At 45.9% G+C, this 27,677-nt stretch overlaps 1 protein-coding gene across 1 annotated transcript; it reads right to left on the bottom strand.

Moving 5' to 3' along the window:
- Positions 1–124: 124 nt before the first annotated feature.
- Positions 125–27,214, bottom strand: zdhhc5a (zinc finger DHHC-type palmitoyltransferase 5a). Its single transcript, XM_063219634.1, has 12 exons — positions 26,765–27,214; positions 18,861–21,385; positions 17,379–17,500; positions 16,948–17,105; positions 15,763–15,935; positions 15,325–15,427; positions 13,659–13,750; positions 10,283–10,409; positions 9,830–9,947; positions 9,376–9,488; positions 4,443–5,584; positions 125–2,102 (listed from the first exon to the last, which is right to left on the bottom strand). The coding sequence occupies exons 2-12, from the start codon at positions 19,016–19,018 to the stop codon at positions 1,865–1,867; spliced, it is 2,544 nt and encodes an 847-aa protein (XP_063075704.1). The 5' UTR covers positions 19,019–21,385; positions 26,765–27,214; the 3' UTR covers positions 125–1,864.
- Between the last annotated feature and the right edge of the window lie 463 nt (positions 27,215–27,677).

Here is a 27,677-nt window from a genome sequence, read left to right as displayed (position 1 = left end):
CCAGTCTCCCAGCCCAACGGCATCGATACTGTATGAGGCTTTGGGAGGGAGGTTTACCAACGTTCCACGCCAACTCTGCTAGTTAGCCTCCGTTACACAATAATAAAAAAAGGCAACAGAGAAAAACATTTTATAAACAGTATTTATTACCAATTCTCAACCACACACGCACATACACACACATCCACCCACACTGAGCTATACAGTATTCTTCTCTCCCATGTACTACATCTCCACCATCCTGTCGACTACACACCTCGTCATCTTCGTCAGACAGGGGCAGCCACTGGCCGTATGTTAACTGTCCAGACTCCTGGGCTATCTCAAGGGGCAACGTGCACTAGGTCCAACATTTCACTGGACACAAATTCCTTTATTTTTGATTCATTGGTGGATAGAACTGTAGTGCCTTGTGAAATGCCTGCAAATCACTGTGAGAGAAAAAGTAAAAACACAGGTTTTACAAAACAAACGTGTGTTCTCCCCCAATGACTCAGGTTCAAAAATGTCTCTTTTTTTCTCAGTGATCTCTAAACTGAACCAATCATGACTGGCTGATATGGTTCTCTTGTCTCTACGGCTTGGTGATGCAAGCATGTGTAGTAAGCTGCTTAATACCAATTGGCTGGTAAGACTACAAGGCAACATGAGAGTCAGCTGATTGAAAATAAAAAAAAGTGAAAAGAAGGAAGGGAAAGGGAGCCATGATGGATAGGTTTGAGTGGCAGACCATCAAAATGTACACTAAGCATTCTGGGAAATAACGTCCACCAGGGTGGGTTTCTGGATGAGCTGCATTTAGATGCTACATATCACCATCGCGAAATTAACTTTTTTGTTATGCAGAGGCAACATGCTCACCTTCTGTAGATGACAGGTCCAGTCTACCAAACCAAGGTATGTTGGTGTACAGTTTTTATTATTTTTCATTTTTTTGATTCGCAAAAAATTCTGTGCTGACCAAAATCTCATATCAGCCGTTGTAAAAAGAAAAAAAAAGAATATTGATCTTATCAATAGCAATAGCTTTATATAAATTCATATAAAATAACATTTAAAAATTAAATAAAATAAAAAGGTATTTCTCTTGGATTCCCCAGACAATTGCTTCAACACTAGCAAACTGGCTGTTCCACTTTGAAGCTCAACTATGCCATTTGTGTGCCCTTGCTCTTGTGTTACTCCGCTAATGATTGGTCAATACACAAAGGCAGCATGGCAAGTAGCCAGTATCACAGTGGTCCTAAATGGCTACAGCATGCCAGTAAGTCCCCCTGTAATTGGTGGAAAAACCAAGGGAGCATAAGCAACAACAAAAAGACCCCTGACCATTTATTTCTGTACAAGTGAGGAGTCATTTTTTTTTTTTTTACACATATTAAAGGAATCTTTTTTTTTTTTTCTTGTCTTGTAGAATGTTTAAGAAAGGCAACCCAGTCAAAGCGGTCACACCAACAAAGCTCACCTCATTGGAGGACAAATGAAGACTCGCATATCAACGAGCCATGTGATTGGCTTCCAGTGCCAGCACATCAAACATTAGTGTCATTTCCACTCCAGCCATGTCAGCTGGCAAAACCCAGCCATTTTCTTTTAAGGAAAGTCCTCCTGTGGAAAACAAAATTGGATAGGCCAGATATCGAGTCCACAGCAGTGGCAGGGTTTATAGGGACAACAGGGTTAAGGGAGCGATTTAAAGTCAGTTCATGAGGAGTTATGGCCTCCTCTCTGTGTGTGCCTGCCAGCTGCGTCACTCTTCTGCCTCACGCCTCCGTCTTGTAAAGATAGTGGAATTCCCTAAAAAGTTCTGGCAGGTTTCAGGGAGCTTGTTCTTTGACGCCGGTTGGTTGAGGAACGTAGTCACTCAGACCGATATCTCGTAAGTGGTTCCACCGACACCAGTCACTTTCTTGACACCGCCGCCGCTAGGCTTGTGTGCAGGACTCTGAATGGCAGCTGTGCTGGGATAGGCCTGTCCGGGCCGGGTGGAGACACTCACTGGGTGGGAAGGGGAGGAAGGGGTGGAGGAGGCGGGCGACTGGGGGAGGGATGATTTGGGCTGCCCGTTGGTACGGCTGTAGGACTTCATCTGAATTTCATCCCTGGAGAAGACAAAAGGGGGAGGGCAAGGAGAAAGGAAGGAGTTAGTGCATTTAATTGGAAACCACCTGAAGATGCGCACAGACACTACACACACTAGAGTTCAAGAACTACAGTGGAAATGAAACTAAAGCAAGACAATGGCTAGGTTTACATGAGACATTGAATTCAGAATTAACTCACTAATTCTGAATAAAGCTTAATTCCGCTTTGAAAATGTTTCTGAATTAAATGAAAGATCAAAGTAAACTTGACGGAACTATTTAATTCCGAATGATTAACTCTGAATTAAAAATGTCATGTAAACGTAGCCATACACACACAAGAAGATGCACTGTACGAGGACACTAGGTCCTATTTTCCTGTACATCGATACAACTGGTACTTAAAAACAGTCAACATGTTAACCAATTTGGCTTAAGTTAACTTTGCATTGGAAAACAAAAACACCACAACACACTGACAAGGACACAGACACGTTATCATTTACAGAAGTTGTTGCACACACAGTGAATTTCACAAAAAAAAATGCAATGACCAAGCATATAGAGATAACAGATGCATGGTGTGCAATGATGTACAACATGAATTCAGAAGCTTGAGTCCAGTGCCACATAATGTCCTTGTTTTACCGAATGACCCTAAAACCAGGCCGGTAAATATGGAACATGAGGTTATAGCTTCTAAATCCAGGTTGCATATCACTGATGACGTGTAGTAATTTGTTATTTGTCCCAAGATGCAAAGACAACATGGTTATGCCCAAAACAGAAGCAATGCTGCCTTTAATTAAAAGGGGAGCGTTTGGTGGCATCAAGGCATGTAAGCAGTCAAATAAAGCCACAGAATGCTGCCTTCGAAGGTGCCTTCATTTTCTCCACTTTGACCGAAGGATGAATCCTTCATGTTGCTTTCAAGCGTCAATATTTTATCAGACTATGAAGTCCGCAGTTAGTGCTGCTGGCTGATGTATTCTGTGGGCGCTTGTCCAATCAACTATCTTGATGCCTGCTGAGGGCTTGTGACTTGCAATACAGTGAAGGCACCAATTCACTACCCTCCTCATGTGGACACAGCTCATTGCTTCACTTACATTTCAGAGTCAGTGGGCTCATGTTTGATGGAGCAGTGGTGCTTTTTAGGCAGCCATGGCCTAGTGATTAGAGAGTTGGTCTTTCAATCTATGAGTTGCCGGTTCGAATCCCCCCTGATCTCTCCCTATATCTTCATCCATGGCTGAGGTGCCGCTGAGCAAGACACTTAACCTTACATTGCTCCAGGGACTGTAACCTATACCCTGAAAAACAATAGTTGTAAGTCGCTTTGAATGAATGAAAGCGTCCGCTAAGTGCAATGTAATGTAATGTAATGCTTTTGCTATGCAGCACACGCATGTGCATTTTGCCAGTTCGATGCATTCTGGTAGCAAAAGCATCACTGCTGCTCCATCCAAATTGAGTCCAGTGATAAGTGAATACATGGCCTCATGGTAGACACTAATGATATGCAGCGCAAATATTGTCAATGAGATTATTTGATTATTCAAATATTATTTGATCGCTCGTCTTGTTGGGTTTTAAAACAGTCGTCTCAGTCGACTTCAGATATCATGCCAACACCTTCCACAAAAATGTCTGATAAAGCATCAGTGAGCCAACTGCACCTCTGGACAAATCTCATCTCAATTAAAAGTAAAAGATTAAAAAAAAAAATAACAAGCCACAAAAAAACCCAACACATAATACAGTCACATCCACACACACACTGATGCGTTGACTACACCCTGCAGCTCCATCCCGTGCGACCAGCAGAGGGCAGAGCTGAGGTAGTCAGGTGAAAGGCACAACCAGAACAAAACCCAAATAAACAGGTGGATCGAGCAGTGGAGGAAAGTTGAAATCAAAACAACTCACAGGAGTCTGGGAGGAGGTAGGTAGTAGTAGCAGTAGTAGTAGTAGTAGTAGCAGTAGTAGTAGTGGGAAGAGAAGGAAGGAGTAAGGAGGAGGAGTAGGAGGAGGAGGAGTAGGCAGCGGGCTTGTCGACAGAGGCGCAGTTCTGCAGATGGGGTTAGGCATGACGGGGGAATAGGGATGCTGTGTGTGTGTGTGTGTGTGTGTGTGTGTGTGTGTGAGTGTGTGTGTGTGTGAGTGTGAGTGTGAGTGTGAGTGTGAGAGAGAGAGAGAGAGAGAGAGAGAGAAAAAGAGAAGTGAGAGAAGAGAAAGTAGTGGGTCTGAGTTGGGTTAAGTGTGTGTGTGTGTGTGTGTGTGGGAGGGGGGTGGAGTACAGGTTGGGGTTGGGTTGGCTTGAGTGGGTCACTAGTGGTTGGGTTGCAAGTTACTCACTTCGGAGCCTGGATGCCCCCCACGCCGCCTCCGGGCCCCGTGCCGACAGCCGAGGCCGAGGCCTTGCGCACCATGCGGTACTGCATCTCGGCCGCCGCCGCGCTCGAGTACGACAGCGACTTGCCGAGCGGCGGGGGGTGGGGCGAGCGTGGCGGGTGGGTGGTGGGCGGCGCCTCGGTGGAGCGCGTGCGGTAAGGGTAGGCGGGGGGAGGGCCCGAGTCAGACAGCAGCGGGGGGCGTGAGAAGCGGGGAGCGCGCTGGCTGTGGCCACTGCTGTGGCTGCTGTGACTGCTGTGGTGGTGGTGGTGGTGATGGTGGTGGTGGTGCGGGGCGGCGGAGGAGGAGGAGGCGGAGGAGGCAGCGGTGGAGGAGGAGGAAGAGGAGGAGAGGGGCACAGGCTGCACGTGGTGGTGGTGGTGGTGGTGTGAGTGGTGGTGGTGGGGGGCGTGCTGCAGCTGCTGCTGTTGTTGTTGGTCTGGGCCGGGGGGGCCGTGCGGCGGGGGGCTGGAGGAGGCGGCGCGCAGGTATGCGGCGCGGTGCGGGGATCCCAGCAGCCCAGACGCCTGGTGCAGCTCCACCTCGCGCTGCTGAGCGATCTGCGCCGACAGGAATGGGGAGCTGTAGCCCAGGGAGACGGGAGTGCGCGGTCGCCCGGGCGACAGGTCGGAGGAGCCGCCGCCGCCGACAGTGGCGGAGGTGGGCGCCGCCGTGCTGCTGGCGTCCAGCTCGGCGCTCTCGGAGGGCGTCAGGAGGCTGTCGTACGACAGGCTGCCGTTACGCGGCATGGGCGGTGGCGGCGGCGTCTGGTTGGCCAGGCTCTTGTAGCTGGCGGAGGTGGTGGCCTCTGATTGGGCGGCGCCCACCTGGCCTGGCCTGGAGGAGGAACGCGACGGACCAACGCCGCCGCCGCCGCCCGACAGCACAGTGGCGTCCGAGAAGGAGGGGTACGAGCGACCCCCCAGGGAGTAGCCGGGGATGCCCGAGCTGCCCGCTGCCCCCCCACCAGAGCCCACTGACCTCTCTGCGCCTCGGTCGCCCCGCTCCCCCGCCCCGCCGTCCAGACTGGGCTCGGAGCGGTAGCCCGGCTGCTGGCTCGACTGCAACAGGGAGGAGGACTCCTTCAGACTCTCTCCACGGCTCATCTGAGAGAGAGGGGGGGAGAGCGAGAGAGAGAGAGAGAGAGAGAGAGAGAGAGAGAGAGAGAGAGAGAGAGAGAGAGAGAGTGGGAGAAAAAGAAAGGGAGTGGGAGAAAGAGAAAGAGAGAGAGAGAGGGGGGGAGAGAGAGAGAGAGAGAGAGAGAGAGAGAGAGAGAGAGAGAAAGAGAAAGTGAGAGAATGCAAGCGAAGGAGAGAAAGAGAGAGAGAGAGAGAGAGAGAGAGAGAGAGAGAGAGAGAGAGAGAGAGAGAGAGAGAGAGAGAGAGAGAGAGAGAGAGAGATGAACAACACATAGATTACATTAGGAGGGAGTTATGGCTGGGGAAGTCACCACATCTGACAATTGTTTTATTTAAAGGAGTATGCCACTATTTTGGGGCTTAATACAGTTAAAATCGTTGGCCGGGGTTTATAAAGGTGGAAAAGTGTCTTATTGTTCATGTTAAGCGTTGTCTTGCTTTTAGACAAGTTAAAAGAGGGAGTATGTAGCTAAGCTAGTGAAAGTCAATGCATCACTGTAGCATGTAGCATGCTACACGGATCCATTGACTTTCACTAGCTTAGCGACATGCTCCCTTTTTTAACTTGTCATAAAGCAAGACAACGGCTTCCATGAAAAATAAGACACTTTACCACCTTTATAAACCCTGGCCAATGATTTTAACTGTATTAAGCCCCAAAATAGTGGCATACCCCTTTAAGTCATCACTCTTAAAGCGATGGTTCGGAGTAGAATCACCCTAATGCCATTTGAACCGTGACGCCCATCCACCTTTACACCCGAAGTGTTTTCTGCCGCAGGCTTACATCAACAGAGTTGCCGTGTTATTCAATGTTTATTCCGGATAGCTTGACTCAAGCGCATATGGATCCTGGGCACCGTCTCCAAACTTTCCCCACAAAAATAACATGTCATGACACCAAACTTCTACAGTATAACAAATGTGGTTTGTACTCACAAAAAGATGAATTTGAAACTTTGTACATAGTCCAGGAGTTTATTAGTAACAACACACGAGACGATTAGCTTTTCTGCTGCTAAACATCCGTCGACGTCACTTCCTCCAGCTGGGACTTTGTTGATGGAAACAAATACACGTGAGTCCGGAAGGCGGAAAACTCAAAAAGACATTAAGAAATTAACCACTTCGGATTTAAATTTTACCACGTTTAATAAATAGAAGACGATGCCACACTCGTGCATATATATGTGTCGGCAATCGCTTCCGGCAATATTATGCCATGCTGTGGACAGTCCCAGCTGGAGGAAGTGACGTCGACGGATGTTTAGCAGCAGAAAAGCTAATCGTCTCGTGTGTTGTTACTAATAAACTCCTGGACTATGTACAAAGTTTCAAATTCATCTTTTTGTGAGTACAAACCACATTTGTTATACTGTAGAAGTTTGGTGTCATGACATGTTATTTTTGTGGGGAAAGTTTGGAGACGGTGCCCAGGATCCATATGCGCTTGAGTCAAGCTATCCGGAATAAACATCGAATAACACGGCAACTCTGTTGATGTAAGCCTGCGGCAGAAAACACTTCGGGTGTAAAGGTGGATGGGTGTCACGGTTCAAATGGCATTAGGGTGATTCTACTCCGAACCATCGCTTTAAGTTAACACTATTTAGGAGTGCAGAGACAGACAGAGAGCCGTGCCTGATAGCCCCCCCCCATATCACCCCCCTCACTGACAGCAACATGGCAAGAGAAAACAGCAGGGCATCTTTAGTGAGGCTGGAGTGGCCCGAGTTTAGTTATGAGCCATGGAGCAATAGAGGCTTCTGAGGCACAATCATAAAGGGGAATGGAGTTGGTCAGTCTGATCACAGAGGGCCATGATGATAATTGCAGTGCGAGAGGAGCGGAGAGGGGTGAGGGGGTGGGGTGAGGAACCAGAGGGATTATGTGGAAAGCCCACAAGAACACATCTTTCTCCCTCTCTCTTGTTCTCTCTCTCTCTCGCAACAATCTACTGTTGCTCACCCTCAGCGGGCTGCATGAGCCTCGGCTGACTGCTGAGGGGCTGAGAGTGATTACGGTGCCCGTCTTGTTGGCGGCTGGGTGGGCCACGTGCTGCCCGCCTGCCCATCCGCTCTTGTTGGGCCTGGCTGGCTGGCTGGTGCCCTGAGCTGCTCACCTAATCCGCTGTGGCCCTCCAAACGGCTCCTCAATCAAATAAATCCATCCCAGCCCCTCACCCCTGCACACAACCATCCCACATGCATCCCATCCCATCCCATCCCTCCCCTCTCCTCTCCTCTCCTCCTCCTCCCTGGTTGAGACAATGAAGGGTACTATCTGTGTGGCAGAAACGCAACGCAGCGCTCACGGCATCACTACCATCAGAGCAGCTGTACGCCCCTAATCCCTGCCACGTTGGGCCGTGCAAATAAGCCGCCCAACACTTAACAAAGCCAGCGAGCGTTGGTCATAACACTTAATGTACGCCCAATCCCTTACCCACTCACCCGCCCCCTCTCTTCTCATCCAACACCCCTCCCCCCTCTTGTCAACTTTCCCCCCCAGTGGACAGATGGCCCTGGGGCTGCCGAGGTGAGTCACCATGTGTTGCCACTCAAACAATTTCAAGTACTGACTGACATGAATGTGACCCCCCCCCCCACACACACACACATACACCCTACACCCCCAAACAACCACACCCAATCCCCAACTCCATCCCTTCTCCAGACTTAGGACCATTAAAGTTAATATGAGCAACAACAAAAAAAAAAAAGAAGAAAAAAAAGAAAAGAGGGGGAAAAAAGAAAAGCGTAATCTTTTGAAGATGACTGACAGATCTGCTGTGCTGGGAAGCAAGAAGTGAGGGGCTGCGCATGCAGGGCATTAGTGAGTCTGCTGCGTCTGCACAAGTGGGTCCAGTCAGTGTAGTCTTCTAAAGGTCTTCTGAGGAGGAGGAGGAGGGGGGGGGGGCTCTAGTCTTCAGTATTACTGCAGGGCTACCTTGCACTGTGGGGGTGTGGGGGGATCTAGAGGTACAGCTAAGAGCAGGCTAATTCACACAGACAGGAGGGAAGCAGTGGGAGAGACATACAGAGGGAGTGGGATAAACATGGGAGAGGAACGCGGCTGAAATGGCATTACATTATATTACTAATTGGGATAGGAAAGCCCTGCATCACCAGCCACTGTGAACAGGTGGAGGAAAAAATACGATTGGGTCAGTGATTGGATAAGAAACTGACAAAGGAGTAGACAGGTTTTAGAGCAGAATGTTCCAAAATCAGTTTCTGATCAATCTTGAGAGCCATTACCAGCGTAAAACAAGGTGATCTAAAACCCCACCAAATACTACTGTGGTAAAAGCAGACACAGAAAAAGCACACACTTGAATACAGACAAGACACACAGATTGGTTAGTAAGAGGACAACACACAGAAAAAAATGACAAAAAATGAGTCCAATGACAACTTACTGATACTGATCAACTGAAAGCCACTGAGTGATCAAATTAAACAAAAGGAGAAATTAAATGAATGGCAGATGCACTGGAACGACATTCAAGAATTACATGCACATGCAGTCAAGACAGAAACGGTTCAGTCAACTATGGCAGTGCAGGTAAAAAATTACTTGCATACATACACGGGTAGTATAAACATGTTGTTAAGTCCACATACACATGCAATTACAATACACAAGCACACATTGGGGTATGGAAAAAAACCTCAAATCGTTACGCTAACCCATTATATACACTAGACTTGAATGAATGAATGAATGTTACTCTTTGAGCAGAGAGGCAAACGTACCTGGTTGGCATAGGCGTGGGTGAGGGCGGTATGGTTCTTTCCTGGGCTGCTGTAGGCAGGTCTGTATTTGTACATGGTGGGCGTAGGGGGAGCTTTGTTTAGCAGGCTGCTCTCTGTGAACAGGAGAGAGACGGAGAGCAAGCGTGGTCAGTGTGAGGTGCAAAGTCATCCAAATGACCAGACTGCACAGTGTATTTCACAGAACAGTAAAAAGAGTTAAAGTTGTAGGCAACTGGACGTCATCTTGGGGCGTGAATGGCATAAAGAACTTGAGTCACGGTCCGAAAAGAAGTCAAGTTGCCTACAACTTTCGGCAGAAAGGACCTGGATGAACAAGAGTCGTCATAGAGCTAAAAAGGAAACTCGCTCCCTGGTTGACGCAGACAACGTGGTTAGGATAGGAATAGGAAATGACTGAGTTGATCGGTGCATGTGTGGGTGTGTATGTGCGTACCTTCACCGTGGCTCATGGGACCCCGGGAGATGCCAGGGTAACGCAGCTCTGGCTTGGGGGGAGGAGGAGGCTCCGCATCAGCTGACTGACTCTCCATCATCTCCAAACTGCTTTTAGACTGCCAAACAAACACATAAACATAGTGAGAAAGACAAACAGAAGAGAGTGAGAGAGATAGAAAGATGGATAGAGAGAGCGTGAGATAGAGATAGATGGATAGAGAGACTGAAAGAGAGAGAGAGATGTATAGAAAGACGGATAGAGAGAGAGAGAGAGAGAGAGAGAGAGCGTGAGAGAGAGAGAGAGAGAGAGAGAGAGAGCGTGAGAGAGAGAGAGAGAGAGAGAGAGAGAGAGAGAGAGAGAGAGAGAGAGAGAGAGAGAGAGAGAGAGAGAGAGAGTAAATGTATAATGTCAGCTATGGATAATGTTCATAGTAGACGCCTGGCTGCTTACCCGGTGCATGTCGCCAAGGATGCCGTTGTCGAGCACCTTGGCAGTGAGCTGAGCGTCTGAGAGCTGCGGCCGGAGGAAGGGTGGCTGTACTGCCACCGCCAGCGTCTTCCTCTTCCTGCCCAGGTACCTGTGGCAAGCCAAGAAAAGGGGTGGGGTCATCTCATGACAATAGAAGATTGGCAACAGCTACTGCAGTGGAGGGTCATAGATATGAACACTAGTTTGAGCACCCCCTTGAATTGGAACGAATACCACCATCTTCAGCAGTCATATTGACCCGTTCAGAACTCACGTCACACTGAATGCAAACACACCAGAGAGGTGTTAAGGGCATTACGAGAGACTCCACTCCTCCGGGTGGTGCTGCACTCTAGGGGTGCCAACGGAGGAGTGCAGACTTCATTCAGAATGAATGAGCTGCGCTCTCTCGCTCTCTCGACAGCAGCCCCTAGGTCAACTGCAGGCTAAAGAGAGAAGACCTGCCGTCCTGAAGCGTGTACGTTGATAAAAAATAGAGATTCCGAAAAGTACACTTGTTATGCTATTTTGAGAGGGAAGAGGCTGTTCCAGAAGCATAGGAAATGTTTGTTGTTACAAGACATTAAACGTACTCACTGGACTGAGGACATCATCAGGAATGCCCGTGTCTGTGGTGCCCACTGCATATCTGAAGTCAGCGTGACCATCCGCTTTCTTATTTCGGAAAAAAACACCTGGCTATTTTCTGTACAAGTGAACGGTGCATGGTCGATTCTGCTCCAACAATGCGCACGCAGCCAAAAAAACGTCATATCTGTTGACATACAGTAAAGGGGTCTATTGCAGCCATAAGTCTATGACATGGCAACACACACATCATCCTGTAGGTGGAGATGACGATGAGACATATCATGATACCGGCCCAAGACGGCGGCGCCCAGGGTTGGGTCACACCAAAAGGCTGAACACACTGCATCTAGTGTTCATATCTATGGTGGAGGGTGAGGGGGGCTCACACACGGTGAACATCTGTAGCCAACATGCTGCTGCCTTAAATCATTTGAATATGAGTGCTTTTATATTAGAATTGAGCCATACGCATAGGTCCAGCAGACCAACCTTTTTGTTCCAATATAAACCAAAAATGTAACAAATATTACTGCACTTTTGTTTTTAAAGCAGTGATGTTTTTCAAATGATAACGTGTCAGCCAGAAATAAACAAGTAACAACAGCTAGCAAGCACATCTGAGCCAAAACACTTCTTTCTAAATCTGATTGCAATTCCACGTAATCCAATAAAAATCTTGATGTTCTTCCAACCTCTCCACTTTCACATCTGCGTTACCAGTGAGAATACATTTGACACTAGGGCTGTAACGGTGTGAAATTTTAGGCTCACGGTTATTGTGGCCAAAATTACCACGGTTTACGGTATTATCGCGGTTTTTTTTTTTTTTTTTTTTTTTTTAAATGCCGACACTAAAGGCGACATGGTACCGCAAACCTCGAACAAAAACCTTACATTGCGCAATCATTTATAGCCTAATCCTCGTGTAGCCTAATAAACACAGGAACAGTATTTGAAAGCTTAGACCCTGAAGAATGTTTTAGCACTACTTTACAGATATTTGAACATATTGTTTGTGCGTTATTGTTGTTAATTTATTACAAAATGTCGCGTTTCAAATTTCACCCCAAGCCCCCACTTTCACGGCGTCTCCATACCTTTCTATGAGTAGACATCGAAAACGTGGATAAATCCTAGCATGCATGGTGTCAAAATGCTCCTCTAGCATCCATGGGGTTAGAGCATATGTAGTTTTTTCACTGTATTTCAACCACATGTGCAACCCGACTATAACTAAACCAGTTTACTGTGTTACGATCGCAGATTTTTCCCTCCCCTGGTGCTTTTGCATTTTCGGATGGACTACCTCCATATGACCAACGCCTTTTCACGTGACCCCTTTACAGTTAGTAAACACATATGGCCATGCGCCATACAGAAACTAGATATGTGTTTTTCCCCGAAATAAGAAAACAGATGGTCACGGTAACTTCAGATATGCGGGCTGTGCAAACTCCATACAGTGAATGGGTTGTGCTCTCCCGACAGCACCGCAGTGAACTGCAGGCATGGCTCGACTAGTGAGTGGGGACGCAACGCAACCTGTTTACACAGAACCTCTCTAGTGATGAGGCTGTGCACACATGCCTCTGTCTCGCTAGCCAACGTAGCCTTTGACACCGGGCAGCAAGCACTTGAATCATGGCTCTCATATTCTGGGAACGAAAAACATTGGCTCTTCAACACGTATGAAAAATTACCAAAAACGAGCCAACGAGATGTTTCGGCGAAGCTTGGCATTCCCCAGGAGGCTACCTTGTGTTTAAACTGCTCCAGGCTGCGTCTCCCTACGAGTCCCTCCCACTCCCCCTCGCCCTTCTCATCTCTCCTATGCCAGCAAGCCCAGCGCGACTTTCCCAATTCCAAGCAGTTAGAGTGGCTTTTTAAAACTGTGTCAAAAAATCACGTTGTAGGCTAGGCTACTACTGTAGGCTACAGCAGGCTATGCAACAGTGTGTTATTTATCGGTGTAGCAATTTCAAGTGCCCATGTCTAGCCGCGTTTTGCATGCATAACCTGAATCACACTGTGCAGAAACTCGCCAGAAGACGTTTGTCGAATGGGAACTTTACAAACGTATTTGATATCATAAGAGATGACGACCCGTGCGTGGTCTATGCTTCGAAATGCATATAAGCCTCGTCTTTCTCAGCGCTCATTTTTGGCAGACAGGTAGAGACAAAAAAGAGGTGAAATAATACAAATTCGGTTTTAGTAATCAACCGCTTACAGTGTTCAAATTGGCTCCTCGGACAAACGTGACCACTATAAGCGGATTCCACTGTTAACATTCTGTACGGTTAGGTGAGTTATGGAAATGCAGATATTGTCACTCACGTCTCGTCACCGTCAAACTATTTAGGAGTGTCTGGGATGAAAGATATCCCGGTGTAACGGTGTGCGGTAAGGTAACCCACCGAGATAACACCGTATTTTAAAATTCAGACGGTTATCTTCACCGTCATCATATTTAAGCGCGGTTACCGTGAAAACCGGTAACCGTTACAGCCCTATTGACACAATTGCCTATTGTTTCAAAAGACAAAACTGTAAAGTAGTTGCTCATATATGGAAACCACATTTGCTACTATTTGTGGAAGCAAAACAGTGCATACAAAATCTACAGAATCAAAAACACGACTGCATTTGCTTCATAAAAAAACAGAACCAGAAAAAGACGTGTGTGTGTGTGTGACGATTGCAACCGGCGCTTCTGAGCATAATGTGTATCTGTCTATGCCTATGTCGGCCATGAAAGAATACAGACCTGGGAGCCTGGGAGCTGCACAGCACATGGGATACGTTCTTCCAGCAGCCATTGGTGAAGGGGTTCACACCACCTCGGAACTTCCCCGTTACCTGAAGGCAAAAGACGTGAGGCGGTCACTGGTGAGGCAGAGCAAGATTATTATCAGTTATAGATGAACCCATTTTATCCTGATGCTGTGCATATGCTGTTTGACCTTTGGCGCCTGGAGCAACATACACGCTGCATTCAGGCTCTTGAGATTTGAGCTTTGTTTAAAAATAAAAAATGTAGGTATGTTAGGGCTGAATGAACGGTCCTAGCTTTTACATGCAACTTATTTCATGTTTTTATGTGCTCCGGAGTCTGAGATATTTAGAATATTTAGGGTTTTAATAGGCAGAGGGCAGCTTTTCCCACAAAGGGCTTAGGCATTCAGCAGGCGTTTTTGGCAGGTGCCTTAGGCTAAAATGGGTTAATGGTTTTTTTTTTTACACGTTCATATTATACAAGACAATTTCCAGAAACAAATAGTCAGTAGGTCAGTTCACTAAAAGTGTTGTCATGAAAACTAATTACCAAGCCAGGTAACCTCCAATTAGCACCAATTAATGGCCGTCTAATATAAAACCTTTGTATACAGGGTTGTGCCAGGGGCGCTAACAACAGACAAAGGCATGATCCCTCCCAGCCTTGTAACCCAGTGTCAAATAGAGGGGTGAGGGGAGAGATATCCGTGGAAAAAAAAACAGACAAGATGATGACCCTGTTGTTCAATTAGATTGCAATCCCTGTCTGTTTGTCCTAGAACTGGCAGCTTGGTGTGGGGGCCCTCATATTTCCCTGGATTATAAAATCTGTTGTAGGAAGATTAATATTTCGCCACACAGAAAAAAACACCCCACACAAACAAGATTACCCACTCTAATACACAAACACTGAAGAGGCAGCCACTACAAAGGGGTTGGCCTCCTAACACACAGGTGCTGCTGGCTTTGATGGGCATCTGAGGAAGCTCAAAGCACTTGTATATACAACGCTTACGACAACCTGTGAATCACAGGGATCGACATGGAAAATACAGGAAACCAGAGATTCATGCCCATCTCAAAGCACAATATGATATGCAAATTTGTCCAGCCAGAGCAATGCCACCACTCACCACAACATTTACAATCTCCCAACATCCCAGTAATATTGCAATGGCTTCTTGTCTTGCTTACTATACTAGAAGTCACATCCATTTTACCCCTATACTTGAGATACAGGTATTGAAGTGGGTTGTGGCTTGGTGTTGTTAACAGTGGGTGCAGTCCACATACAATACATACGTATTAAGTATTATATTTTGGATATTTCTTTTGGTCTTTTACGACTTTATTGATGATAGGACAGCTTGAGAGGTGGACAGGAAGCTAATGGGGAGAGAGATGGGGAGGGGTCGGCCGAGAATCGAACCCGGGTCGGCCGCATGGCAGACGAGTACCCTACCGGTTGGCCACGGCAGGGCCTATGTATTATATTTTGAATGTGTAGGGGTGGGATTTAATAATCTATGCTGCATGCCTACACACTCCTTGTCAGGTCTACTAAGAGGGTTTTGTCTCCTGTTGATATTATTTTGTTTTGTTGACTTGGAGGTTGCTTTCTCTTATAAAATCTGAAATAAAATCCATCTAAACAATACCTGCTCATTGGTGGTCCTGCCTCGTGCCACCAGCACGATGTGGAAGCCCGTCAGGCCAGCCACAGGAATGAAGAACAGCCCTGCTACACACATCACGGCCATACTGCGGGGGCACAGCAGTCAAGGAAACAACACACGTACAGGGGATGGACACTGGTACTAGCAAAAAAGCTGGTAAAATACAAAACAACAGCTTACAGCCAAGTGGCAGGAACATTACCGTAAATGTATTTCCATTAATCTATGTAGCAGACAGATCTGACAAGTCACAAATGGGAAACACAAAAAAATATCCACAAAGATCTTAGATCTTTGATTAGATCTTAGATTCTGTCATCCAAACATTTCCTTTCATCTGACCGTAGAACCACAGGTCAAACCATTTACCCATATGTATACACACATCCACCATATAAGCATAGAGCACCATCAGGATACGTGACAGCCGAGTGTACTTGGTCGAGCTGCTGCGCGTGGTAGAGGATGAAGAGCAGGCCGAAGCCGAAGACGCCCATGATGTGCGTGGTGAGGGACAGCAGGAACAGGAAGAAGTAGCGGTAGTTACGCCGCCCGATGCAATTGTTCACCCACGGGCAGTGGTGGTCAAAGTCCTGAGCAAACGCACACATACACACACACACACAAAAACAAACACATGAAACACATGATGCGGTCGACGATTCAGCTTGCCCCCAAATATCGCTACCTGGACAGAGGGTGTTTGAGACTTGCAGACACAGTGGCCGCAATTTAATGTGACATTATTCATCTAATGTTGACATTTTTGGCCTGAAAATTCTTTCTTAGAAAGAAAACAATTCAGTTTAATCAGTCAACTTTCAGACAAATGTATCTACTCAGCACTGAAGGATGAAAAACACTACAGTAGACACATTTGTGAATCAAATCATCTTCGGAAGAACAAGATCAGACAATGTTTACACTCTTGTACTTGTGTATGTATTGCATATAGCTACGCGGCATGCATCTCTGATGTACTATTGAGGGTATCTACTGGTGTGCAAGGGCCTGGCTGTGCTGAAGTGAGTGAGTAAGTTGTGATGCTGGAGAGAGGAATGGCAGAGTGATGAGGACAAACAGATGGAAGGTTTAATTAATGAAAGAGCTCAATTTCTCTAGCCGGAGAGACCCCTCTTGAGATCCGCCTGAAAGATTACAGGGGAGAATGAGCAAATTAGTAGAGTAAGGAGAATGAGCTGCATATGTTGGAAAGGGCCGTGCTCCCATGTATGTAGATGGCTTGACAGGTGTACATTTCTGTTTGGCAAAGTGTAAAGGCAGCAAAGTGAGTGTATATCAGCATCAATGCCCTCGCAAATCCAAGCGTGGGTCCACAAGAGGATCTGGTAATGCTGTGGATGGATCAGAGGAAAGTGTGTGTATAGGGATGTGAGAATGCCATCATGTGTGATGTAAAGCTGACTTTGACATTGATATCATGTATATGTACAGTATGTGTGTGAGTCTGCACCTGTGAAAATGATTTATGTCTGGGTGCACAAGAGGATGAATGTGTGTGAACTGTATATGTATATGTGTACATTTGTGAACGTGTTTGACGTGTGTGTGTGTGTGCGTGTGCGCGTGTGCGTGTGCATTTACCTCCACACAGTTGTCACAGACAGAGCAGTGGGAGCAGCGCGGCGGCCTGTAGAAGCGGCAGGTGGAGCACCACTTCATGCGCACCTGGATCCCCCGGATCTCCACCGTCTTGTACAGGGGAGCACGGAAGTCATCCTCCTTATCCTCATCCTCCTCCGCTATACGCATGGAACCACCACACAAACACAAATCATGCGTCAATGAAATGAAATACAATTCAGTGTCAATTCATTCCCACAGATAGTGTCTTCATCATCCATGTTTAAATCAACTTAAAAAAAACATTTTGACTCCCTGAGGAAAGCCTTTCTGTAGCCAAGCCATGACATAAAGGCTTTTTAAAATGTTTGATGGACAGGAGTGCCATCAAGACGAAGGCAATGTTAACCACACTGACATGCAGTAGACATGGAGGTAATGGCTTTGGGTACCTCTGGGGAAGATTCCAGGGTCCATGAAAGTGGCCATGCAGAAATTGGCCAGCACGAAGAGGAAGACGACTCCGTTGTAGATGGGTATCGCCACAGAAAACTGCTCTGAAAGCCACGGACACCTGATGAACAACAGATAAGACCAGACAAGAGAGAGAGGGAGACAAAGATGAGACTGGTGTGTGCCTTGGCCCTGCCATACAGCAGCCACATCAGCCTTGACAAGAGCTGACGAGCCGGCACTTGAGTGACAGGTGTGTCTGTGACTGATGTTTCACTGCTACCATTGTGCCTTGTTGACGGCGAATGGGTAACGCATGCGTGTGCGCTCTCTAGCAAGCAGCAGATAAAAGCCTAAAAACCACTACACAATGCAGTCACACAAGGGACAAAAACTGACAGCATATGTAAAAGAACACATAATAATACGGGATTTTTTTTAAAAAATACTATAAGGCTGCAAGGGTATAGTAATGACATGCAGCTAAGCTAACAAAAGGAGACAGCTAAGGAATACCAATTTGTACAGTCATTCTCAACATGAAAAGGGGTCAGCAAAGGCCAAGCTAACAACATGGGAAAATGAGTGGGGGGCTGGGAGGCAGAATATGACAGTGTTTTTCGCACTAGTGACAGATGTTGGCCTATTTTCCTCCTTATTCCTAAATCTGGAGGATGGATGATAACTGACAGATCAACATGAGCAAATCTCAGAGAGAGAGAGAGAGAGAGAGAGAGAGAGAGAGAGAGAGAGAGAGAGAGAGAGAGGGAGAGAGACAGAGAGAGAGAGAGAGAGAGAGAGAGAGAGAGAGAGAGAGAGAGAACAAAAGGGTGGTGGAGAAAGAAAGGTGTAAACAAATAACACACCAAAAAAAAAGAGTCAAATCTCTGGGACGATGGAGATAGCATGGTCAGTTTTCAGTCTGTTATATTGCCGCTATACTTGTATGCCATTGTGTGTGTGTGTGCGCGCGTGCTTGTATATTATAGCCAATTGTTGTGGCCTTTTTACAGCCAACACTGACTACAGGCTAAGATCTAGAATTTCAGCAAATACCCAGCGGAAAACGTTGTGCTGCAGGAGCCTAGAAATGTGTACACACTGCAATCTGAGAAGACTAAAAGCATCATGCCAGTTATACTTCTGCCCTAGCCTAACATGGACACAAATCCAAGGCTTCTCTTGATCAAACTGTGGATGCAGCATTTGTATGTATGTTTTGTCTATTTGTGTCTATCTGTGTTTATAACCTGTTTTTTAACTCTGTGAGACCAAAGGCAATGTTCATGCTGGCATGATAATAAAGTATAATCTAATCTACCGTAATAAGTGGTGCATGCTTGAATACACAGTCTCAATGCGGTGATTTAATTTTTCCTCTCCCAAAAGTTGACTGTTGACTGGTGACAGTGGTGTCATCACTGGGAGTAATCACAAGCTTGTGTGTATGAGGAGAGATGCTCATGATGATGACTACTCACGTGAAGCAGAAGAAGAGGGTTGTGGATCCCACCAGGAAGAAAGTTGCCGCAGAGACGGGCACATAGCGGCTCGGCCGGAAGGGTCGGTGTGGTATGGTGGCGTGTGGCGGGGGAGAGGGGCCGGCCACACCCCCTCCACTTTTACTGCCACCCGCCATCAGCTACACACACACACACACGCACTCACTCACACACACACTCACGCACACACACACACACACACACGCACACGTGTTGTGCACACGAAGGGGAGTATGAGAGTGGACTGAGGGGGAAGATGAGAGGGAGAAGTTGAGGAAATGCGAATTGGTTATAGGGGGAGCAAAAGCAGTCTCCCTCTACATCGGGCTGGGGGCTTTAGCATGATGCAGAGAGGGCCAAGGGGGAGACAGGGGAGCTAGCAGGGACCAGACAGACAGAAGGGGAGCTTTCCCTTTTGGGTGAAAAAAAGGATATATTTTTAGCTCTCTGGTTGTGGTGATTTTGTGAAATAGAAAGATAATCCAGACATATGGGACCTATCTCTGGAAATTTCAACGAGGGCTAAAACCTCCCCTTCAATTAAGTGGGTATAATCAGAGCTGTCCTTTCAAGTGTGAGGTTGAGTAAGAGAGGATCAGCAGATTGTTGGGCTGAATGGACAAAACAGATGACTCCAACCGCTCTTTTTGGTGACAAACTGAAGCAGGATTAAAGCGTAAAAGGCTTTGTGATTTAAAAAAAGGTAATAATAGTGCAGTTGAAATGTAAAAAAAAGAGATCTGCAAATATGGCTTAAATTAAAATAAATGAAAAACAAAATAATGTATGCAGTTGATAAAAAACTGTAAATTTTAAAAAGCACGACTAAATGCAGAGTGATTCCTAGAAGCGAATGTACAGCGCTACCTATGACATAAAACGGTATGGGGATCTATCCACATTTACAGTGCCAAAACACGGATCCAGTACATAACTGCAGCCAACTAGGTATCACACTCCACATCAGTGACAACACAATACAACACAACAATGTTAAGTGTTCGGAAGAGCAAACACTACTAAGCACACTGATTTGGTTCAGATGAGCCTTCTATAGAACTGAAATGACCAGAGAGGTAGAGGGCGACTGAAGATGACTTGAGGCTGATTATGTGATGATGATGATGTGATGTTGATGAAGGCTAACGGTAGGTTCTCTTAGGGGCTAAGAGCAACACTTGGGATGTGGACTTAAGGGCCTTTGGCCAAAGCGAACCAATATTTGGTGCAAAAATCAACATGAAACGCAGGAGGAACAACAGAAGAGGGGGGAAATACAGGTAGGGGAGGGAAAAGAGAGAAACTCAGGTCTATATGAAGGACTTTGGATGTACGGGGATGGGGTTTTTCACCCTAGTCCATCTACAACTGAAGAGGTAAGAAAAACAACACTAGATCACTTGATGATAAAATGAGCAAAGTTTTGGTAAGAACAACTGTTCCAGCAGTTGAGGATGCTTTCGATCTGTACACACACACACACAAATCTGATTTGAAACCAAAACAAAAAAAAAGAGCAGGAGTCCGTCAGTCCCCCAGCAAAGTAAATGGCCCGGAAACGTTTAGGTTGCTTCTGGATCGATCCCAAATCCTGCTCTTTCGATGATGACTCATTCCCAATCCAACTCTGTCTGTCCTCTGACTGACCAAAAAAAAAAGGACAGCGTCACAGCCTCCACTCGCACCGCGGCGACAGCAGCAGGATGTGAGCAAGAGAGGAGGATCCAGATCCAGAGAGAGAACCAGCAGAGCAGGTCCTTACACCCTTCATGAAGGAGCCTCCAAACTAGGCTGCACACTTCACGACAGTCAGCAGAGAGAGAGAGGAAGAGAGTGTGAAAAAGACAGAAAAGAAATGGCAGTCTTCAGACACAAGCCTATTCTCAAGTCCTAAATATGTACTAACTCCTTGCACAATTCTCTCCAAATGCACACACAGCCACCTCTTCAACAACAGACGAATAAGGATCAGTTGAGGTTTTTCTTGTTGTTGAGGCAGATGGAACTTCAGAATGTTTCAAAAACAAATAATACAAAAACTGAATTATCTTAAAAAAAATAAAAAATTAAACGAAGAGGGGGCACAGACAGACGTTTAAGGACCAGGTGATGATTTCTTCTGGGTCCACCCACTCCAAGCGTGCAGGTGAAAAAGACATCTGAAGTAGGAGGAGGAGGAGGAGGAGGAGGAGGAGAAGGAGAGGCAGTTATGTAATCAGCTGGCTGACGCGTGTTTGGGGACAACTCCCCAGACCGTTCAAAACAACCTTCCCATGGGGTCAACCTCCAGCAACGGGAGCACTTAAAAGCAGAGTTCCTCTGTGGCAGCGGCGGCGGTGCCCCTGGGAACTACTGTGTCTTCATGTCAATGTGTGCTTGTGTGTGAAAGAGGGGAAGTCCAACAGGTCGACACAGATGAGTTGTGATGATGCTGTATCCTGGTCGAGAACACGCAAGCGGCACGCCCGTCTTTTGTGACCACACAGGGTTGGGGATAGGCACTCCTGTAAAGAGGGAAAGATGAGATTAGCAAACAAGGCAAACAATGACAAGCAAGTTAACTAAAGCAAAGAGACATAATTAGCATGTTGTTGTTAGCACCACCACTAACATCACAACCTTTGCTGATTTGGTGGTGGTGTTGGTGGGGGGTCTGAATCAGTAAACCCATTAGACTAAAGGCTCTTTTCCACTGCCGGTTTTATGGTAGGCCTACAGCTCGACACAGCGTGACTCGGCCACTTTATGCTTTTCGAATAGGCACGACACAGCTCAATTGTAAAGCAAAAAGTGGGGAACGAGATGTGATGTGTCAAGCTGTAGGCCTACCAGAAAAATGTCAGTGGAAAAGAGGCACAAATTACAACAGGCCAATTCCATGACTAAGCTGGGATACCATGCACACTTTTATGCTCAGTTTGCCTTGCTTTGGTATTAATACAACGTACATGGTTAATAAAAAGGGAGACTTTGAAAAATATGTAAGTAGTGTGTACACACTGCTGAAAAGGAGACTTGATGTGGCAAAAGTGGAGGGTGTGTGATACAGCGTACACTCTCCCCATACTCTAGAACAACTGGCATGGCTGTCTCTCACACACGCCTTATGTCATACACTATTATTCCATAACATGATTTCCAACAAGACTCCATATCTTTTCACTTCACACCTCCATTTCCAGAAATAACACTCCACATAGCAAAAATTCACCAGTAGACCAACATATCACACATGCACAGCTGTGGCCTAGTGGTTAAGGAGTTGATCTTTCAATCTGGGAATTGTAGGTTCGAATCCCACTCCCTACCACACTGCATTGCTGAGGTGCCCTTGAGCAAGGCACCTAACACCATACTGCTCCAGGGACTGTAACCAAGATCCTGTAAATAACGGTAAGTAGCTTTGGATAAAAGCATCAGCTTAGTGTCATGTAATGTAATGTAATGAAACAAGCCATGCCAAAGACCATATGGCCATGTTTACACCTGTACTAGTTCCCAAATGATCTGATAATGAAAAGTTCCACTTGCAATCGCCAAATAAATACAATTCAGAACGGTTATGCCTACACTTCCAAGTCACACAATATGTGGAATAAAAGTAGGCACAGCACAGGTACAGTCATCTTTCCACCTACAATTGTTAAGCCTCGAGTATGACCACTGTCCATGACTCCAGTCCCTGGCTGTGGGCTGTTACAGGCCAGGCCACTATGCCCTTCTTGGCCTGACCGAGAGGCTGTTGAACCGTCGCCTCTGCTGCTTCCCCTCAAACTGACAACCAGACTGGTGGGCCTATTTGAAGAGCAAAAGGTCACATCCCAAGAGGCTGGTGAAGATCATACCACACAGGATTCAAATTCACACTTCACAGATAGGACATTTTACAGACATGTGTTTCAGGCACCACAACCAGCCTTGCTGCCTGGTGCCTAAACCCTTTGGTATGTGATGGCAAAGACAGTTTCACTTTGACCCAGTAAACAACAAGATGCAACAGATAAAAGGAATCTAGAGCCGCTTAGTACATTTTTATTTTTATCAGTCTGGTTAATACGGTTCAAATGATTCACCTCACAGGTTGGGTACGTAGACCAATACTTCCAACCTATGGCAGTCAGTCAGTGGCATATGTATCGATATATCACGATTAGGGCTGTAACGATGTTGTATCGAACCGAGAAATCGTGATACACAGAGTCATGATACTGTATCGTGATACAAGGAGGCAGTATCGTGATACACCCTTTTAACGTTTGCATAACCATTAGCCCAGAAAACAACCACATGATATGAAGTGATAGTGCTTCCAAGCATCATTGTTATTATATAGAAACTTTTTTCAATTATAAGTAGCCTCTTGTAACTTATTCTACCTATAAACTATCATAGATTTTATTTATCAAGTTTATAATGTTGTTAAATGTGAAATCGTGGGGTGTATCGAACCGTAGGTCATGAATCGTGATACAAACCAAATTGTGAGTTCAGTGTATCGTTACAGCCATAATCACGATATAATCTGACGATTGAATCGAATCGCATGGTATCGTGGGACTTTCTTAGGTATCGAAAATAATTGAAACGCTGGCCACTGCTGTCCAATGCCCTAGCTCCATAATAGAAATGGAAAAGCAATTGGCAAAAAGTAGAATCGAATCATATTGTATCTTATTGTGTGGGGCATTCTAAAGTATCGCAAATAATCGCATCGCATCGAATCGAAATTGAATCGCATCGTAATCGAGGCTGTGATTTAAACTCCTAGCTCCCATTGTCATTGTGACACACCACTCCACACCACACAAGTGTTCAATGCACACAACGAAATTGCATTTATGCCTCACCCGCGCAAGGAGGCAGCCCCCAATGGCGCCCGAAAGGGAGCAGTGTGGCGGGACCGTACCATGCTCCTCACCCGCGTAAGGGGGCAGCCCCCAATGGCGCCCGAAAGGGAGCAGTGCGGCAGGACCGTACCATGTTCAGGGTACCTCAGTCATGGAGGGAAATGGGGGAGAGCACTGGACCCCACCAACCTGGCAGGTCGATACTCGGGAGTTGAACCAGCAACCTTTGGGCTACAAGTCTGACACCATAAACTCTTACCCATGACTGCCTTTTAAGACCAAATTAATGGCTTTTCCAATTCCAGCACATAACAAATATCATGGCTGTATTATTTGTACCACACTCCACACTGGACTCTTGAAACACAACTTTGCTCAATGTGACACAACTAGTACCGAAAAGGTAAAGATGACCACGCATGTATGACAAAGATGAACATTTTCAGCTCTTCTGGCTACAACGGTGCAATGACTGTGATTCTTAATGACAACAATAATCACATGACAACAGGGCACATATCCATGATTATTAAAGAAAATGCATTCTCCTCAACTTGTTTGACACCTTCACTACAACTACCAGCCGGTCTGTAACGCACAAACCCAGAACCTTGTTGCGTTTAGCTTGTAGGCCTTTGTGTGGGAAGTCATGAAATTAATGCCCATATGATCAGTGTTCAAAACACTTATTTTAAGATGACCAAAGGGCGTCTCTACTTTTGAAAAAAAATATTGCGAGGACAGACATTGTATTAGTTCTGAATGCACAATGAACAAACCTATGTGGATCAAACGCCAAACTCAGTTGATCACATCCATTAACAACTAGTGTAGATAATTAATCAGACGCCTTGGGTTGAAAGGTTTGCATGACGCACATCACTGTGATTTCCAGAAGTCTGTCTGACCGTAAGTCCTTAAGTCAGCATCCGATATGGCTCTTAAGTAAGACATCAAATCTCAAAAGAAAGTGAATAAAGAAGCACTCATCAGATTTATTTTTTCATTTTTAATCGCCTCACATCACAGACGTTTCGGGCTTACACCCTTCTTCAGTGTGAAATGGCGATTTTTCTTTTGAGATTTGAGTTCATTCATTGACGGAAGTTAAGCACCCAGTGTAAAATATAAGAAGACAAGGTGTTGAGCGCGCTTCCTGATCTTTCTTAAGTAAGACATGACACCTGAGGTAGGATGATGAGGCAAGTCAACTGCCTCCTCAACTACTGTTCAAGATGTGGGGCATTGCACAGTGGTTCTAAACGCTTCCCCCCTTTTGTCATGCATGCTTGCCTTGCCTTCAAGCCCAACTCTGCATATGTCCCACCACTCACTGTGGATTAGGAGCATTGTAATGATGCAACATTTAATGTCATTGTCACCCAAAGATTCTCCCAGATTCACCCTTGGCATTTCGTGAAAACCAATTCAAGCAAAAAAACAAACATGCTGGTTTTTCCCCTCTATCGAGACCAATAGACACAACAGTAGTGTAGTATAGTATGTAGTCCTCAGGGTGGAGGACTGATATCGACGATAGGCCAGGGCACGTTTCGTCTCTCATTATTAACACGATGAATATCTAATAGTCTCAGATCATTTAGCAGTGCATACAACATAGCACATAACGTCATTGAATGACTGGTGAGGCTGACGGAGACTGACTGCTTCCAAATTTCGTCTCCGGAAAGTTTTATGGTGTCTGTAACGTCTGCTGTGCCCAGTCAGCTAACCAGCCCACGGCGCACGCTCAACTTTACCATCCTCCCTACCATGTAGACAACCAAGTTAACTCAATGATGAAACATCATCACTTGCTCGAATTCACCCAAAACAAACACCGTGATCGCTTCTATGTTCAAAGAGGCCCGTAGGTCTCTTTAAACTGCCAGAAGAAATGCTTCAGCTCATCGCACGACAACTATCCAAGCAAAGTGAAACCATCTGATAAGTGACTTAAACGTATTCAGCACTCTTCCACAATGTATGCACACATGCGCGACTGTATCGACACTAACGGCACAATTGCATTGTAGTATCTGGTGATTCAGCACAGCACACATCAGACATCTGCTTGATAGAACAGACGGTTCAATTCAGGGTGTGTTTTCGTTGCGGCTCCTCCACATTTCTAGGCCACAAAACGAATCCTCGAATTTCCTTAGTCCGCCTCCCTCAGAAGATTGCATTCCCACCTAGGCAACCATTGTCGAGAAGACCGATGTGACACTCGGCCCAGGGTGGGAAAGGAAATCCATTTTGATATCAGATCACTAACCAGCACTCTTTTGGCTAACTAGCAAAGATGATTCGGTTTCACTACTATTTACCTAAGATGCAACGTTTGAAAATGCTAGTTATTAGAGTATCAGTATTTGGATTGCTTCTGCAAGCAAGCACGAGCAGATGACACAACTGTTAACTGCTTGTTTGGGTGATTAAATTACGCATTATTTCCACGCTAACTAACAATATACGTAGCATCAGCTGGGTTACTAACCGGGGGCTAAGGACTTAAACATTGGTTACTGGTTAAGTTAACGTTTTTTAAGGTCAGCCATAACCACCACCAAGTTAACCACCTGCAATCCAGAAGATAAAAGGACAACATCCACCAGACAGCATAACGTGTGCTACGGTGGGCACCGTGAGATAGATCTTCTAACTGTAACTGACCCTCTATATGTCAGGCTATGGGGTAAAACAAATCGGTCACAGCCCCTTAGTTACGAGCTGAATTCACAGGTAAAATGCTAACATCGGCTAGCCATAGCCACAGTTCATTACCCTGCCACCCAATGGGTAGTAGCCAGCAGGGCAAGTCAAAATACTACGGGGCATTTGCCATTACATGTATTAATCTACAGTGAGGCGTGTTACTAGAGTAATAGTTAACAGCTAAATAACTATAATCAAACTGTTGTTCAATCTAACTGATAAAATGCACCGCTTCTTATCTACTTCGGCATCTGAAGAGAGTAGATAGTCTCGCAAACCAGTGTCGGGTATTGTAGGTTAGCTAGCAAATGTTCTCACCAATTTCTCAACGCCGTCCTAAACAAACAGGATTGTGTCTTCTTCTGTTCTCATGTGATGTTACGATGTAGACTCCGCTCCAAACGAATCTTGTCCGAGTAAAACACATATCCTATCTGGTCAGGGCAACGTAGGTTAGCTATGCTAATGTCTGGTAACCAGTCTATCTGGGAAGTTAGCATGCTAACTTACTGGAAAGCTAGCTCCGATGCCTAACTAGCCAGCTAGGTTAGCCACCTAGCTTTAGCCTTTTCCATCAAAATATTATGACATGCACTTGTAAAGACAATTATGCGGCTTTTAATTCATTTACTGTCCCTCGGTAGTGCTACGCGTAGTACTACTTTGTAGGAAATAATACAATATACTTCTAAACCTACATATATGATAATCGGTTGAATTAAGCCAGATTGTAAAACGGGCTGGCTTGCTACGCCTTTTCGTCTACCAGTTACATTTTTCGAATCGCTTCGGTTCATCACGACGAGCCCGAACGATCTGTGGGTCCCGCCTACTTTGCTACTATTGGCTACATGTACAGTCAATAGAAGCAGGATGACGAATGGGATATTAGGCTCGTTCGTGACGACGCAGCACTGCTTTGTCACGAACGAGCCTATATTAATAATAGGCCTAATAATTGTATTTGTATAGCACTGTGTCATACAAGGCATGTAACTCAAAGTGCTTAACAAATGGGAAAAAACATCATTGTTAGAGATGGATTTAAAAGGAGAGCTATAGAGGAGAGGCAGTCATGTTAGGGCAGTCATGGGTGAGCGGTTAGGGCGTCAGACTTGCATCCCAGAGGTTGCCAGTTCGACTCCCGACCCGCCAGGTTGGTGGGGGGAGTAATCAACCAGTGCTCTCCCCCATCCTCCTCCATGACTGAGGTACCCTGAGCATGGTACTG

Source organism: Engraulis encrasicolus, chromosome 16 (assembly GCF_034702125.1).
Source record: "Engraulis encrasicolus isolate BLACKSEA-1 chromosome 16, IST_EnEncr_1.0, whole genome shotgun sequence".
Taxonomy (NCBI): Eukaryota; Metazoa; Chordata; class Actinopteri; order Clupeiformes; family Engraulidae; genus Engraulis; species Engraulis encrasicolus.
Note: the sequence above shows the minus strand (reverse complement) of the source record. Positions and strands in the feature narration are given on the sequence as shown.

Excerpts from the sequence above, each read along its gene's own strand:
- zdhhc5a (XM_063219634.1), bottom strand. The coding sequence starts at position 19,018 with ATGGCGGGTGGCAGTAAAAGTGGAGGGGGTGTGGCCGGCCCCTCTCCC. Across the intron at positions 13,751-15,324 it reads GCAGGACCACCAATGAGCAG|GTAACGGGGAAGTTCCGAGG; the intron begins GTATTGTTTAGA and ends TTTTGCCTTCAG. Across the intron at positions 10,410-13,658 it reads TGCAGCTCCCAGGCTCCCAG|GTACCTGGGCAGGAAGAGGA; the intron begins GTCTGTATTCTT and ends GGCTTGCCACAG.